The following is a 16,213-nucleotide window of genomic DNA, read 5'->3' on the forward strand; positions in this document are numbered from 1 at the left end:
ACAGACAGACAGACAGACAGACAGACAGACAGACAGACAGACAGACAGACAGACAGACAGACAGACAGACAGACAGACAGACAGACAGACAGACAACGTCCAACAACCAACAATCTATCATATTGCAAAGTAGGCTGTACGTAAATAGATGTATAGATAGGCAGAGATAACAGTACGGTAAAGATACATACATACATCCAGGCAGAGAGCCAATTCCATCAGCCATCACCCATCATGGAAAATGAGTCAAAACGCCCCGAGTTATGTATAAACAGATAAACTCCCATTTGTTCCCCCAAAGCTCCAACCCCCTGAACCTCCGTAAACCAACGCCGAAACCCGGCCTCCGTATTTCCAAAACGCCAGAAAACTCTACTTTCCAATTCGATTGTGCGTGTGCGTGTGTGTGTATGTGTGTGTATATGGGTGCGGCAACTTCTCAGGCAGTAGGCGGTAGGCAGTAGCCGTCTCAGCCTCTCCGCTCAATGGGCAAGGGGAACCCGTTTGCGTCTGCAGCCGACGCAGCGAGCGCTGTGGCGAGAGGGTTCTGCTGGGCGGCCATTTCGCGGATCCTGTTGAAGAGATGACTGTTTATAGGTTTTAGTGCCTTATTCACTCTTCGAAGATTACAATTGGGAAAAAGTGTTCAAAGGGGAAGGAAGTGCGTGTTTGACTAACCTGACAGGAAGCCGCGTCCGCTTCTCCTCCGACATCAACAGGTCTAGCTTCACTTGCTGTTCTCGCTGGTGGTTCTTCACGTGGCCCTTGATCAGCTGCTGGGAGCCGTCCGAGCTCGCGCCGTAGACGCGATGGGAACAGCCGTCGAATGTGCAGTTCCAGACGTTGCCTGGAGCATTCGCTTGGAACGATGATAACGGCGTCGATATTATTGTCGACACGTACTCGGCACCAGGCGGCGAAGGGACGTTCGGGTCAAAGTTTAGAGGGATCTGTTGGTTGGCCAGCTGCTCGGGCGACGAGAGTTCTGACAGTGCGGACTCGCTGCTTTCGTCTTCGTTTTCGTTTTCGTCTTCTTCGTCGTCGTCTTCGTCAAAGTCTGGCACGTTCGCTGGTGTTTCGGGGTAGGATGGGAGGTCGGAAGCACGCCTCTTGCTAGGAGGTGACTCGTCGTCAGAATCTAGCGGTCTCTTGCCAGGCGAGCTCAGATCCATCGCATCTTCGAGTTCTCCATCAGAACCCGATAAATCTTCTGACGCTCGTCCTGCTGGATGTGCCTTCATACGCTTCGTGCCCTTGGCTGATGTCGAGGTTTTAGGTCGCAGGACCGACAGGCGTCCATTCTTCGGCCGGCCGGCCCCCTTTCGAGCGCGTGACGATGCTGCCAGCAAGTCATCTTCCTCTTCCTCGTCCTCTTCCTCGTCTGGTTCGTGATATTCCTCAACAGGCTGTCTTCTAGGTTTCAGCTCCACTTCGTTGACTTTCCGGGCCGTCGCTGCGGAGATAGTCGCCTTGCTCAGCTCCTTGAAAAGAGAAATCTTGTTCCACGCTATCTTGCAGCTTCTCTTTGCAGCTTTGTGGTCCATCATGTATCGCACATTGGTAGCGTGGGACCGAATGTAGTCCATCGCTACGTCTTGTTCGTCAATCTCGTAGCGTTGGGTCATGATCTTGGCAATATTCGCTATGGACATGCTTTCAGGTCTCAATGTCTTCGAGACCTCCGCGCGTTGTATGACCTCCCATATTACATGCGCACGGAACCAGTTGTTGTCTTTCTTGGGCGCTTTACTCCTGGTTGGCTGCTTTGACATGCTTGTCCGTGAAGGGTCTTCCGAGCCCTTCTTATTGTGTTGGCTTGTCCCCGGAGGGCAGTCGTTGTTCGTAATCGATTTGAGGCCGGACTTATCTTGCATCTGTTGGTAATCATCCTACAGCAGAGGTCAGCTAGCGGGCCCAAGGTAACGGACTTGTGATGCGACAGAGCAATGGCGGTACTGACCGGGAAATGTTGTCGGAGATGTGTGCGTAGTCCGAGCCGTCCCCAATGAATTCCTTCCTTCCCGTTGATCATGGCCAGCATGAGGAAGTGTCGGTGCCTGTAGAACCTATCGCGTGCCTGCTCGATCGTGGAGCAATCGTTATCTTCGTCTTCCACAAACTGCCAAACGGTCAGCTGAACTCACTCCCTTCGCCAGCATGGGGTACTAACTTCGCGGAAGACCATCTCTGCACTAGGTCCTGTCGCACCCTTCTTTACACTTGCGTAGATGTCTGCGGAGAACCATAGAAGCTCTATACACTCCTGCATATCGAGATGTAGACTTTTGTATGCTCTTCCTGGCTTGATCTTGAACCACCCAGCCTCGCCGGCAGCCCAGAACTGTATGGCATTGGGATCATCCTTGTCGTCGGGGTCCTCTCCGTATGAGAACAACATCACATTCTCGACCTTCAAAGGCGTCGACTTGAAGTACTCGGGCCGTACAACTACCGAGAGACAGTTAGCACAAAGCTCTGTTTGTCATGATCAAGGGCGGGTTGGACTTGCGCAGCTTCTGTTGCTTCCTTGAAACTTGTTCTAGGTTGCCAGTGACGGTGACCGGTTGCATGGCATCGGCCATGAGCAGACTTCGTAGCTCTCCAGTCGTAGCATCGCGAACTTCTGCATTGTTAAGTGTGTAGAGTTCCCAGTCATTATTATCCTTCAAGGTGGGGTCTTTGGGCTTCAGGACGTTGCACTCCGCGATAAAATTGGGCATTATGAACAAGTGAGAAGCATTGTAGTAATCCAGTCAGCCGTATACAAAAGGAACAGCAAGAAGGTATTTAGTAGACATGAGCGCTGCGACGTGCCAATGAGCCGTGAAGGTCGCGCGTGCGCTAGAGACCGCGTTCTTAGCGGGGTTACCCTACTAGTTCAGCCTTGCTCGCGTTCCATTGCGTCCACTGAAGTTCACCAAGCTTCACTCCATACATTTCCTAATTTACAGAATGCTCTAGGACTTTTGGATATTCTCCATGTTCTGCAGCGCCTTCTGGACCAACGATGTTGCATCTGGGTCTGGGCATTTCGCCAACTTCCGGAATTCGTCCTTCCAGACATTCCATCGATCGTTGTTAAACCCTCTCCATTCCTCATCCTTGAACTTCCTCCCTGCCTTCGCGAGCTTCCCATCGAACGCCTTCTCTGCCTCCGATAGTTGCCAGATCTTCTCGGCGCTGTAAATCATCCACACGGCAGCAGCTCGTATCGCGCCGTATCCAGGTGTTTCCTCCGGCGCGTCATCTTCAAGGGCTTCGCGAAGACTCCACAGAGCATACAAGGAGAAATCCAAAGTGTCATCGGCATCTCCAGCTGTGGACATATTCGTCAAACGGGCCAAAAATGCGTTTTGATTAACATAGGGTGTCTTCGATGCCTCGTCAGCACCGGGTTGCTTTGGAGCTATCTTTGATCAGGATCGACACTCGACATTCAAGACTGATTATACTTACAGAAGCCCCAGGCTTCGCGTACTTGCCAACCGAATGTTGGAAGATCTGTCCAGATCGAGCCGCCTTCATGGCTGATCGCGCCACCGCTGCTGGATTTCAAGGTCTCCTTGCGCAACCGTGTTACGAAATCAATCAGATGTGACTGCTCACTGTGTGTGGTGTTCTCGGCCACAGTAAGGATAGACTTCCATTCGTAGGCAAGAGCGTCAGAAATTTCGTCTTCGTTACCATTGCCTGCTGCCTTTCGGAGTGGCTCGGTAAACTTCTCCAGCGTACCGGCAGCATCAGAACCGCCTGCACTGAACTCCTTCAGCGCAGTAAATTCTGAACGGCTGTGAATCTTTTTCGATGACATTATGTCCGAAAAGGCTGAAACGTTGTAAAAATGTGTTGCGTGTCGCTTTCTAAAAGTAGCACCCTTAAGTAATTGTGGTGTTTGTCGAAGGATTCGAGGGGCGACTGTCATGAACGAGTATGTCAAAACGAGACAATCTCTACTCGGACTTGATTGCAACTCACAGCTGTCTACTACTGAACACTTAAACAACGAATGTTACGTCACTAGTCTAGGAAGAACGCCGAATGTCTTTCATTGATCTACACAGCGGCTTAAGCCTTCTGATTTGTCCACGCCTTCGAATACCTTGTATTCACTTCCAGGGCACGATCGACATGGCTGGGTACGTCGCTAACAAGGGTCCATATACTCCACTTGAGCGAAACAAAAAACTTCGCGTCCATCGAAGGATTCCTCCGTTGGTCAACAATTAGGATAGGATTGTCTCTTTACCGGCGAGTGAGGTTTACTCAGAAATCGAGCTTGGATTGGCACTACCTGTCACACGATTTGGTCATGACTTGGCCAACGGCCAACACGGCGATGGGTCTGTGGTATAGCCTTACAGTTCCACAGAAGGCGAAGCCCGGAAGAGTCTATATCGCTATATCGAGTCCAATCACAGACAGGGTTGCGGAACGTGCATTAAGCTTGCGATATGCTTTCTTGTTTCAAGGTCTGAAGTCCGCCTCTGATAAAGAAGCCAGCAACCAATCGATTCTCTCACCGAAACATGCGTCAACTTTGAACTGCCGTTTTAAGTCTAGCGTCCGCTGGTACTGCGGGTACAGGCCAAGGATGAACCCAACACGAACCGCGATCTTAGTCGAGCTTCCTGCATAAGGATTCACGATTTATAGATATATTGGACGAAAGAAACGTGGTGGCGCCACTTCGTACATGTGTCGCAGCCAAAACATATCATTTGACCCCTGGCATGATAAACACTTTAGTTCCTCCGTTGATCGCATCTGCTCCCCCAAAAAGATCAACAACCATCCAACGAATACTTTTTGTTTAGTGTAGAGATCTCCAGGGACCTTCCACATCCATGGATCGCTCCCGAGCAATCCTAGGAATGTCACGATCACGATCCAATAACATGGAGATAATGCGAACGTTGATGCTGCCAGGAGGAGTTTCAGCTTAGCGATGGGCTTGGGCTTGGAGAAGGATCCTACGGAGAGATACATATAAAGACCACAAGATGGGATGTCTTAATTGTACCGGTCTTCAGTACTTCTCGACTCAAGCCTAACCTCAAATCACTACCGCTTGTCTTGTCATTCTTGCTTCCCGTCATCAACCGTCACGATGCTCGTATTCAAGGCCTTTCTCGCTCTTGTCCCTCTCGTCGCCTCTCTTCCCGTCGAGCTCGACACCAGAGCCGGTACGACATGCGGTGGTGTCTTTTACACCTCGTCTGAGGTGTCTGCTGCCTCCAACCAAGCGTACAACTACTACAAGAGCGGAACCCAGGTTGGCTCCAACAACTATCCCCACGCATACAACAACTACGAGGGGTTTAACTTCGACGTCTCTGGTCCTTACCTTGAGTTTCCCATCAAGAAAGGCGGTGTTTACACTGGCGGTAAGATGGATTTTCATACTAAGTTACGATCGTTGGCTGACCAAAACTAGGTTCCCCTGGCGCTGACCGCGTTGTCATCAACACCAGTGGAGCGCACGCTGGAGACATCACGCATACTGGTGCAAGCAGTAACAACTTTGTTGGCTGCAGTGGCACGAGCTAGATACAGTAACTGCTTACACATGGCGTTGGTTTTGACTTCAAGTTGGTGGGAGAGCATTTGAGAACTGTACATAGGTTTGGACGCTGGAAGCGGCCTCAAATACATAGTATGCGTGCTTAAACAAAAACACGTGCACACACTCTACCAATTCGCCAAATACGATTTCCGTCGACTGGAAGAATTACATGTGACTACGATGAGATAACACTGTGTGAAAAATGTCGCGCCTTCAACTTGCGGTACTTCGAAGCCTGGCTGTATTGAGAAGACATGACTATGTTTTGTGTCACTTTAATCCGAAACACTAAAAGAAGCCAAGATCTGTGATCACAAGCCTTCTACAACATATATACAACATCGAGTCTATCATACTAATGAATGCAACAGCTCTCAGAAGGGTCTATATTGAAGTATCTGACAAAATCCCTGTGAGAGCCTAGCGTAAAATGATGGATACAGAACAACCATTCATACCCGTACCTCTTAACCTTCTCTCAACCTCATACGAGTCTATCGGACACCCGACTCCATACCACTGTCAGCCACTTCGACGTTAGCGTTCCAGCATAAGTTATTCGCAGATCCGAGGCGTCACGCCTTGACTTGCCGAGACCGGAAACTGCTATTTGGGGTTCGTCATGTGTACCTCACACCCACCGCAGATCTCAACTATCACCCGTATCAGCACCCTGTTTAGACGTGTCAAAACAAACCACGTTAGCCTCGTACCCCGCAGAGTACAGCTTATGCTCCTCAATCGAGCACCAGATGCGTGTTGCTAAAACCTTGTGGGGCTCAGTATATCTTGGCTCCTTCCCCATTTGGCACATTGCAACATGCGCTGGAAGCCCGACACCGGCGTGTGGAACAATATGGTTCTAAGACATTGCAGAGCTGCTACTTTGGGTATATCAAGTTGATGTCAAATGTCAGATACCCTTTACCAGCTCCCGATAATGAGGGTTCGGTGCAGAGGTTGATGTCGAATGTGTCGGACGTAATGGTTCCACTTGCGCACCGCTGTGCCGTGCGAATACCATGTTGGACCAAGAGTGGTTCTCATGCACAAGTGTGTATTACGACGAGTAGTCTTGGACCGAATCAAGTGTGCCATAAGTAAGATGTCTCGTTCTCATTTCATGCCCTTCCACTGAGCACTTTCCAGATTCTACTGAGCAGCTCCTTTTTCGCTGTATATCAAGATATCGTCAGAATAGCTTTATCGAGGACACATCAGTTCTTGCTTATTCATGTCGATTCCAAGTACGGAAGGCGAGGCAATTTACGACGTACCAGGCACAGGCAAGACATGTAAGACGTGGTTCAAAGTCTATGGTGACCTGAAGTCCAATGTTCGACCATGCGTCTTACTTCATGGGGGTCCTGGCATGGCCCACAATTACTTGCTATCCATGATTGATCTCACGACAATATACGGAATACCAGTGGTGTTCTACGACCAGCTTGGTTGTGGCAGGAGTACGCTCCTACCAGAGAAGAGGGGTGACACCTCTTTTTGGACCCCTGAATTGTTCCTGAACGAGTTGGAAAATCTCATAAAGCATCTTGGCATCACGACTTACGACGTTTTCGGGAATTCCTGGGGAGGTATGCTTGGTGGCCAGTATGCACTACGGAGACCCTTAGGTCTCACTCGACTGATCGTTGCTAACTCGCCCACCGATATGCACACTTGGATCACTGAGACCAACAAGCTGCGTAACGAGCTGCCTGCTGAAGTGCAGGAGATTATAGCCAAGCACGAAGCCGATGGCACTACGGACAGTGAGGAGTATGAAGCTGCGATATTTGTGTTCTACAAGAGACATGTCTGCCGGGTAGATCCAATGCCTATACCAGTCCTGGACACTTTCGACGTTCTCAAACAGGATGACACTGTATATACTACAATGTAAGCTAAGCTCTACATTCGGCCGGATCGCGCTGCATGAACCTATAGTTTAGTTTCAGAGCATTGCTTTAACACAAAAACAGGAATGGCCCCTCCGAATTTTGTGTTGTTGGCGGCCTCAAAGACTGGGTGATCACACCCCATGTCCACGACATCAGCGTGCCCACAATGCTCATAAATGGCGCATACGACGAGGCCACAGACGAAGTTGTAACGCCCTGGTTCAAAGAATTGAAGCATGTGAAATGGGTCAGTTTTGCCAAAAGCAGCCACATGCCGCACTGGGAGGAGCGAGAGCGATTCATGAGAGTGGTAAGTGGGTTTCTGAAGGGGTAAGTACCGGTGATCAGCATATAGATAGGCGTAAGCGGCTTTACCATGTAAATAAACTCATTGACTATGAGGTCGACCAGAGACCAACAAGCAGTGGACCACAAGATGAAGCCTGAAGCGTGCATGTTTGAGGTCTTCATCCTAGAAATGGCAGTCTTGTAGTTAGTGCTGCTCAAGAGTTATGATTGACTTACAGCACAGCCGAGGAATAGCTTAGATAGAGATGGAACAGCATCGGAGCATCAAATTCGCATTATTTGGGCAATATACTAATTTGCCATCTCTATCAGACGCCTTCTACTACAAAGTTTTGAGACCGGCCACAGTATGCGCCGGGCGATGTTCGCACAATAGAATGTTGCTCCAATCGGCCAGGCAGCAACACCAACGATATGAACTTGAAACCGATATGTAATTTCTCGCCAGTGCAACTCGCTTGCGCCTCGCTGCCTTCTCTGTGACCGGTCAGCACCGCCACACATATTCATGCGAGGCTGGCCAATTAGGGATCCATTGTTCGATTACTATGCAGGATGCTGCAGGAGTGCGCTGTCACTGGCTGCATTTTCTTACGAAATGTGGAGTAAATGGCCTGAAGAATGGCCTCAACCACGAGGCGATTCCCGTGCGCTACCTAAAGGCAGACTTAGGCTTCAGTGAGTGCGGGTCGTAATGTTGAGAAAGACAGGCCTGAGGAAATATGTAATATATCGGGTTGGTCGCTCACTCTATGGTCACGGTATTCAGCTCTGCTTGTCTTCATCTGTTTTGCTCTTATTAAGCTTCGATTGTCTCGTCAGACATAGCATCAAAGGCTTTAGCTATTTTGGACATCGTTGACTCCCTTGATATTGCTCATGCCCTACACTTGTCACTTGAATTACAGCCATTGGATCTTGACACGACGTTACTATACTGATCGGCGCGCTGTTTACGTCTCACCATACAGCCAAGAATGGCTGTCCAAGAAGAACCGCATCAACTTCATGGCTCAGCTGAGATTCGAGTCGCAACTCGCGTGTTGCAGATCGCAAAATATATTGTGACAAGCTTGAAAGCACAGAGGGGCTGGTCCAATCCAGCGTTGCATGAGAGAGAAGCCGCGTCAGTCAGTCATGAGGCTCAGCCAGAGCTTATGAGAGGTACCTTCGAAAACCATCACATGGACACGGACTGGAAGTTGTCGAAGCAAGATCATCGTTACCGAAAGCATAATTCCGATGCATATCGAGTTAGAAAGGCTTGTCCAAAGAAGTCATCTGTGATGACCAAGAGCAAAGTATCAAGAATAAATAAAATTGAGTGGGAAGACTGGTAAGTTATCAGGTGATTTCGAGAAATGGAAAGAGATGTTGACAAGGATCAAGGACACAAGATATTGATGCCCAGATGTGCTGTTTTCCACAAGGTCCACTTACCAACACCACAGTAGATGGAAGTCTGTTTGCTTCCGGACAAGTGAATCCAGATTGGAGCTCACTTACTTGGGTCGAGCTTGCGAGGCTACTCGTATTCATTTACGATGCTCTTGCGACGCTTCAGATGAACCTGGGCAGCAATGATCGCCTCGTCAGCAGTGGCGACGAAGTAGTACACAGCCACAATGTCCACGCGGACTTATCCTATGTGGCCAAAATGGAGTATCTGTTGCTGCATTATCGCGATTCGATGATCGAAGCCCTGATTCGCAAGACGGTGGAGCTTGTTGCCAGTATGCGATGGCAGAAACTCCAGAGAAGCCTGAGGCAGGAGCTCGACTGGCAGTGTCGGAGGTCTGTAGGTTGGTTTAGTGAATATCCCAACAATCAGAGGCCCAAGTGCACGACTTGGCCATGGAGTATCAAGCCATCCTTAGCAGTGCTCTGGGGCGTATGTTTGAAACTGACATTGTTCGCGACAAGTGAATGCTAACGCGAGCAGGTATGTTGGATGTTCTTTGACCGACCGTATGAACAATTCACCTACTCAGACCCGGCACCGGCCCAGCTTGTTCACTTGAACCCGGCGGTGCCAATCGGGAGGATATTTCAACAGAGTGATGAGCTCAGAAACTGGCCGCCGCCTCAAACAAACGCCTGTAAGTCCGCCTTCAATAGAACACTGGATAGTCCAGAATCCAGGGATAGTTCAGGCTGTCACTGACAATGCATGATCGTGTACCAGATTTAAACTATGGACGCCAGATCTTAGGCGTATCGTCTTCGGAACCTGAATATAGCGAATACAGCGAAGATGGCAGACATCGCGGAGTGGGATGGCAGATTCCGGACGAAAATTGGATGAGGAGGGGCACTGCCACATCCCCGTCCACACCGACACCTACCACGCCCATCTCCTACTTGCCCAGGCGCCAAGAATCAGAGCAATATCATGGTCAAGGTTCGTGACAGTCTCCTGTTTATTTCTTGTTACTTCATCACTCATCTCGTCTGGTGACTCATCTAATTTGCTACTGCCCGCAATTACGCGACTGGAAGCCTACTTTCTGGACTCTGAAGCCTTAGGCTCGCCGTCGCGGCTACTAGTCTGTGAGACAACGCTGACAGTAGGCAGACAACACAGCTGGAGGCACACATAACCACAACGACCGCCTACAAAATCGAGCTGGAGGGCGCCACGTAAGAGCAACAGCAACAGCCATCAACGTTTCTCCAACGCATTACAAGTCGAACGCGTCGACACGGCTCAGCCATAATAATAGTCATCTCAGTGGAAGCTTTGACCACCTGCCAAGCAACGATATTATTAATGCCTCGTCGCCTGGCCACCTCGCCACCGAGCCTCTCACTCTACTCCATCATCAGGCAGCAAACCCGAACGTGCCGGAGCTTCGAGTCAACGATTTCGAAGATATATACGAACCCTTTTCGCCGCCTGAGCCATTTCATCGTCCACTAAACTCATACAACAGTCCTCGCGACTTTACGTATAACACCAGCCCCTTCCAACCCGAGATGGGCGACACTCAGGAGCAGTATCAACAACAACAACACATTATGAACGCGCATGCTCCACTACAGCCCAGTAATAGCCAGCAGAATATCCTGAGTCCGGTCAGTATCGCGATGGATCCGGAGCAGAAAGCCGCACAAACATACATCGAACGGCCAGAGTCGCGCTCGAAAGATTCGGAACACAGCGGCTCAGAAAATGCAGACGGGATAGATTACTTCCCACGAAGGAATCATGCGTATAAACGGCCAGAAGACCCACCACGGAATGCCCAAGGCAGGATGGTCTGCAAATTTGCAGATAACTCGAAAGAATGCACCAATCTTGTTTTTGATCGCAAGTGCGAATGGAGGTACGTTTGTCGCCAGTAAGATCCGTTTAAATAGTCAAAAACTAACATATTGCAGCAAGCACATGGATAAGCATGATCGGCCCTACAAATGCAACGCGCGAGGCTGCGAAAAGCTTCGTGGCTTCACGTACTCGGGAGGTCTCTTGCGCCACGAGCGCGAAGTTCACAAGATGCACGGCGGCACAAAGAAATCACTATACTGCCCACATGCAGACTGCAAGCGCAGCTCTGGTTCAGGCTTTACGCGTAAAGAAAATCTTGCCGAACACATCCGGCGCGTTCACAGGACCTCTTCGGGGGGCACGGACGTCGGCAACACAACACAACTCGGTGAAGATAGTGTCCTCGAGAGTACAATGGTACATAGTCCAGATAATGCGCAATGGGACGGCCAGAATGGTGATCCGGCCATGGACGGTGTAGATCCACAACTGAAAGCCCTCGACACGGAACAAGCGCGAAAGAGAAAGCGCATGTCGGCCACAGCAACGGACGTGGATGTAGTAGGCGTTGCGGAAAGCGAAGATCTGCGCGAAGTCATCAGGAAGCTAAAGCTGGAGAATCAGCAGAAGGACGAGCGGTTACGAAAGTTAGAGGAGACAGTGGCAAGCCTTCAATCAAGGCCATGAACATCACCACAAGTGTGTCTTAATGTGGCCACGAGCAAATCTGGATATCGCAATTACCTCCTACTCGTGTACCTTTTCGTCTTGGAATGTTACCCCCCGTCTCTATATATGCATAGCCAGGAGTTCATGGCACGGGAGAACTGGGGTCGGGGTCTTTCGTTCAGTCGTGCGCACAACTTTCTCGAGAACTCGATTACGATGTCCCTTTCGTTTGTTCCTCTTTCCGTACGATTCAGATTGTTCAAGAACAATCCCATTTCTGTCCGTGCTTTCGGCTCATTTTCTTCCTTAGACTGTATAGCATCCACCTGTATTTTACCTCGTCGAATCCCTCAAGACAGTCGCTACCGTTATGTCTTCTACGTACCGTTTGGTGACAATTTGTTGGTTTATGCTGATGCTGAAGTCTAGACATCCAGGGGTAATCTAAGGCCACGTTGCCTCATATCCAAGGCTTCATTTCTGCCTGGTGCCACCTCGCGCCATTCCTCTAACATTGAATCTTGCTGCCTAATAGTATCAGATTCCACCGCTCGGAAACAGGTATCCACATTCGATGACCATGTTTGCTTGTGAGACTTATGGTGTGAGTCACGCGCCCATCTAAGCATCGTGGTTTACCCGGAATGGTGTGATAATCAGGCGCTAGGCAATCGTTATCAAGGGACGGATGCTTGGTGTAATATGCTTATTTTGTACCTTGTACAACGGGATCAGGGATGGGCTTCATGTTGGGAGGCGAAAATAGTGGTATTGATGAACCACGTGCTCGAGTACGTGGCAGGGGCCTAATATGCTTCGTACACTCTATGTAGGTAGATACACAAGTATAACCTTGGCTTTCCCATCAAACTGAACTCCTTAGATGTCTGCGCTGTTGATGCCTTCGGCATTTACACTTTCGTAGTATCGAGTGCCTCATCACCGGGTAAGCTTCCTCAATAGGAGCATGTCTGCGGTTCGTTATCAGGGATGTATTACGGGTTGCCACGGCAAGCTTTAGCTTTCTTTGCATATATTTAATAGTGAGATCCATGCGTCGAAGAGTCATACGTCGTGTATAGCAGCTCATTGGCAGGACGAGTCGCCTCTGTTTGCCCCCGGTGGCGATATCCACAGAAGACATGTGATATCGTGCGTTAGCGTGTCATATGGACGCGTGGGCGCGCGATTTTTTTGCTTGTTCTTGATATTCATCTGCGTCTTGATCTGTGGTTTGATCAGTGAGTGGATCTATGCCCGGCTCGAGGCTGGTGGCCTTCAGTGTGGAGCATTGGACTCGCTACCCAGTCTTGACGCCTAGGCTCTGGTTTTATTCCGAGTGAGATCTGATCCCAACCCCATCGATGGAATGCTTCGAGTCACTGGACTTTCTGCTTATCTGGTCGCCTCCCTCGTTGGCCGTGTCTGTCACCAGGTCCACCTTTTCTCGTCCGGCGTTTGAAATGCTGCCTGATTCAGCATCAGCTGGCTCGCGTTGCGCAACGGCTACTTCGTCTGGCCGTGTAAGACCCTTGTCCTTGACTAGGAAGCATGCAAACAGGCAGACGCCCATGAACGGGGCGAGCATGATGAACACAGCGCGGCTAGCAGCCACGTACGACGCAATGATTTGCTGCTTTTGTGATTCGCTGAATTTACTGTAGTCTGGGGTCGAGTACGTTGACGCTGCCAGATACTTGAGATCGGTAGGGAGATGGGACTTCAAGACGTTCTGCAAGACAGCTGCTCCGCTGGCTAATGCTATGGCGCCGCCGGAGCTCCGCAAGAAGTTCCTGTTTGAGATGACGACGGCGCGCTGTGGTTTGGAGCAGTGTGCTTGTAGTGCAACGATGGTGGGCTGGAAAGTGTTACCTGAGCCTAGACCGATTGCCATAAGGATGAAGACCATGGCTACGACAGGAAAGTTTGTGTCGAACAAGATGGTGAGTCCTGAGCCGAGGGTCCATATAAAGAAGCCAGACCATAGTACTTCGCCGTATCGTTTGAAATGCGAGATGTATCTGCCGGACGCGATCGAGAAGAATGTCTGCGTAAGAACGATAGGGAATGTCATTACAGCTGATCGCATTGGGCTAGAACCATAAGTCACTTTCCAAACTGACTGACAGAATGATGCTTACCTATAACCCAGAGCATTCTGGTAAAACAAGGGCAGAAAGTATAAATAAGCATAGTATACTGCCCCAAAGAAGAAATTCTGGATAAGCAGTGCTGCCACGGCTGGATTTGTCCACAAACTCAGGGGCATCATCGGTAGTTTGGCAAATTTCCACTCGATCAGCACAAAAGCGATCAGAGATAGGCCTCCAATTGTCAACATCGATATCACCATAGGACTGTCCCATGCAAAGTATGAGCCACCACCGGATATCGGTATCAGCAAGAAGATCACCGCGATTGATCCAGATAATAGTCCTGCAAAGTCGATCTTCTGGATTGTCTCTTTGTAGTTAACCGTTGGCATGTTATGCGGTAATAACAACCAGGATAGTCCGGCACAGATGATGGACGTCGGGCAGAGGAGATAGAACAGGCCTCTCCAGGTCGACCGCTCTGCAAAAGCAGCGCCTAGTACTGGGCCAAGAACATTGCCCAGTCCAACCATCGAACCAAGAATTCTACAACAGTCAATTACAAATCCTTTTGAGGGAGGTATACATCTTACCCCTGGTACTTTCCGCGCTCTTCTAGGGTGACGATATCGCTGACAATCATCATCGCCAGGCTTGTGATGCCTCCGTTCGCAACTCCAGCAAGACCTCTGAAGATATATAGCATCGTTGCACTTTGACTGAGGCCACAAAGCAGGTCGCTGATTGCAAGGAGGACCAGTGCGCTTACGAAAACTATACGTCTCCCAAACAGATCAGAGAAGCGCCCATATAGGACCTGGAAGACCGTGTTGGCAATCAAGGCGGATGTGCCAGCCCAAGAAATGGTGTTCTCGGCATTGAGATCTCGTGCAATGGTAGGCAGAATGACACCAATGCCGTTCTGGTCAATAAAACATATCAACAGAGAGACGGCAAGCACCGAGAAGACGATAAGCAATTGCTTGCGTGGCAAAAGGTCCGTCTGGTCATGAAGCGTGGCTTCGACATCTTTATTATTGCCCATTTGTTCAAGCTCTTTTGATGCGATTTACGTCAGGATATTAATGTTCTGACATGGGTAACAACCCTTCGTAGCGAACAGACGGTAAATATACATGACATCAACATGGTACACAGCGTTGAACTCTTCTTCAGACAATCTTTGCAGCTCGGCAAGTTTGAGCCGATCGTCTCCACAAACCAATTGACCACCCTGTCGAAGGTCGACACATTGCACCGAAGAAGTATGGCGTCTCCATCCATGATGGTAAAAATTCGTGCGAAGCGTTATCGGCATGCCGCAGTTTCGGCATCTGTCCGTCAACCGCTACCGGCGCGAGTCGTAGAATCAGAACTCTCTCGCGGTTGGTTGAGTGCGTTTGCTTGCTAAGCACAAGGCCTAACATGTCCTATAGTCCAGCATTGTGTTAAGCGAAACCGGTATCTCGGAGTCATCAGAAGATCTGAAGATAGTTGTTGCGCATAGCATGCTGGCCGATGGTCTCGGGACTCCGATGGAGTCATAGGGATCCATATTCACTATGGAGAGAGAGCAAGGAAAGGAACTTCGTGCACGGACCACCGATTGGCTTTAACCGCGATGAGATGCCGATGTTTTTGCCTTCCATCTCGGTCAATATCAACGGTTGATGTTTTGTCAAGCTTTCAAACAGACCTAATAAGCGGCTTAAGGGCGACTTGACGACAAATTACTAGACGACTGCAGCTGCATGATCAAGCTCTTTATTCCGAAGATCTCTGGTTTCCTCTCTATGCCCACGCAGAGATACCTGCCTACCATAGGTACTCTTCTTGACAGATCACCGTTGGGTCATGAAGGGACGTCTCAGAACGTGATATTACATAACACACCGGTCCTATGCCTTCTTCTTTTCCAGAAAAGTATGGCATTTAGTCGATGATGCGTCCATCTTTCGGTGGAGGGAAGAAGAGTACCACAGTTACGGCCTTGTGCGACAATTGACACACTTCTTTATGAGCATGCGACCCGCCTGCAAGGCAGTTGGTAGTAGACAAGACACGACGTACTTCCGAGTTCCAAGGTTTATGAATGTCAATTCACACGAAGGGCTAGCATCTCCCCGACGCTGGAAGGCTACGCATACTTCGATCTGCCGACCGTCCAAGTATGACCGCAGCGCAAAACGGCCCGAAGAGTCTTCTTCAGAAGATCATAAGATTGACAACATCCTATTATATTCAAGTTGTAACCATCGACAAGCTTCCGTCTTCATTACTTCGTGTTAATGCTTTGCATTCTCATTATGTCGGCCTACAGCATAGAAGTTGCAACATGACCTCGCCGTATCTACATGCCGTACTTCCAGTCTTACAGATGACCTGATCTGACAATATGTAGTACTTCCTAATT

The 16,213-nt window shown here is 49.5% G+C and overlaps 7 protein-coding genes across 7 annotated transcripts; 4 read left to right on the forward strand and 3 right to left on the reverse strand.

Moving 5' to 3' along the window:
• Positions 1 to 347: 347 nt before the first annotated feature.
• On the reverse strand, positions 348 to 2,840 carry EJ05DRAFT_14125 (uncharacterized protein). The gene is made up of 5 exons (XM_033739235.1): positions 2,510 to 2,840; positions 2,171 to 2,448; positions 1,961 to 2,119; positions 679 to 1,889; positions 348 to 587 (listed from the first exon to the last, which is right to left on the reverse strand). The coding sequence occupies exons 1-5, from the start codon at positions 2,718 to 2,720 to the stop codon at positions 470 to 472; spliced, it is 1,977 nt and encodes a 658-aa protein (XP_033605223.1). The 5' UTR covers positions 2,721 to 2,840; the 3' UTR covers positions 348 to 469.
• A 117-nt stretch (positions 2,841 to 2,957) lies between these two features.
• EJ05DRAFT_481660 (uncharacterized protein) lies at positions 2,958 to 3,811 on the reverse strand (the record flags this gene model as incomplete). The annotated part of the gene is made up of 2 exons (XM_033745095.1): positions 2,958 to 3,406; positions 3,457 to 3,811. 2 exons carry the CDS (start codon positions 3,809 to 3,811, stop codon positions 2,958 to 2,960), a joined length of 804 nt encoding a protein of 267 aa, XP_033605224.1.
• Positions 3,812 to 5,107: 1,296 nt separating this feature from the next.
• Positions 5,108 to 5,547, forward strand: EJ05DRAFT_495635 (uncharacterized protein; the record flags this gene model as incomplete). The annotated part of the gene is made up of 2 exons (XM_033746273.1): positions 5,108 to 5,384; positions 5,435 to 5,547. The coding sequence occupies 2 exons, from the start codon at positions 5,108 to 5,110 to the stop codon at positions 5,545 to 5,547; spliced, it is 390 nt and encodes a 129-aa protein (XP_033605225.1).
• Positions 5,548 to 6,797: 1,250 nt separating this feature from the next.
• Positions 6,798 to 7,795, forward strand: EJ05DRAFT_432694 (proline iminopeptidase; the record flags this gene model as incomplete). The annotated part of the gene is made up of 2 exons (XM_033741570.1): positions 6,798 to 7,459; positions 7,543 to 7,795. The coding sequence occupies 2 exons, from the start codon at positions 6,798 to 6,800 to the stop codon at positions 7,793 to 7,795; spliced, it is 915 nt and encodes a 304-aa protein (XP_033605226.1).
• Positions 7,796 to 8,442: 647 nt separating this feature from the next.
• Positions 8,443 to 9,881, forward strand: EJ05DRAFT_471733 (uncharacterized protein). The gene is made up of 3 exons (XM_033743024.1): positions 8,443 to 9,103; positions 9,211 to 9,566; positions 9,679 to 9,881. The coding sequence occupies exons 1-3, from the start codon at positions 8,748 to 8,750 to the stop codon at positions 9,789 to 9,791; spliced, it is 825 nt and encodes a 274-aa protein (XP_033605227.1). The 5' UTR covers positions 8,443 to 8,747; the 3' UTR covers positions 9,792 to 9,881.
• Positions 9,719 to 12,149, forward strand: EJ05DRAFT_14772 (uncharacterized protein). Its single transcript, XM_033739295.1, has 3 exons — positions 9,719 to 10,296; positions 10,346 to 11,096; positions 11,152 to 12,149. Exons 1-3 carry the CDS (start codon positions 10,047 to 10,049, stop codon positions 11,723 to 11,725), a joined length of 1,575 nt encoding a protein of 524 aa, XP_033605228.1. The 5' UTR covers positions 9,719 to 10,046; the 3' UTR covers positions 11,726 to 12,149.
• Positions 12,150 to 13,037: 888 nt separating this feature from the next.
• EJ05DRAFT_481664 (MFS general substrate transporter) lies at positions 13,038 to 14,845 on the reverse strand (the record flags this gene model as incomplete). The annotated part of the gene is made up of 3 exons (XM_033745096.1): positions 13,038 to 13,800; positions 13,849 to 14,346; positions 14,394 to 14,845. The coding sequence occupies 3 exons, from the start codon at positions 14,843 to 14,845 to the stop codon at positions 13,038 to 13,040; spliced, it is 1,713 nt and encodes a 570-aa protein (XP_033605229.1).
• Between the last annotated feature and the right edge of the window lie 1,368 nt (positions 14,846 to 16,213).

Source organism: Pseudovirgaria hyperparasitica (assembly GCF_010093815.1).
Source record: "Pseudovirgaria hyperparasitica strain CBS 121739 unplaced genomic scaffold EJ05scaffold_1, whole genome shotgun sequence".
Taxonomy (NCBI): Eukaryota; Fungi; Ascomycota; class Dothideomycetes; order Acrospermales; family Acrospermaceae; genus Pseudovirgaria; species Pseudovirgaria hyperparasitica.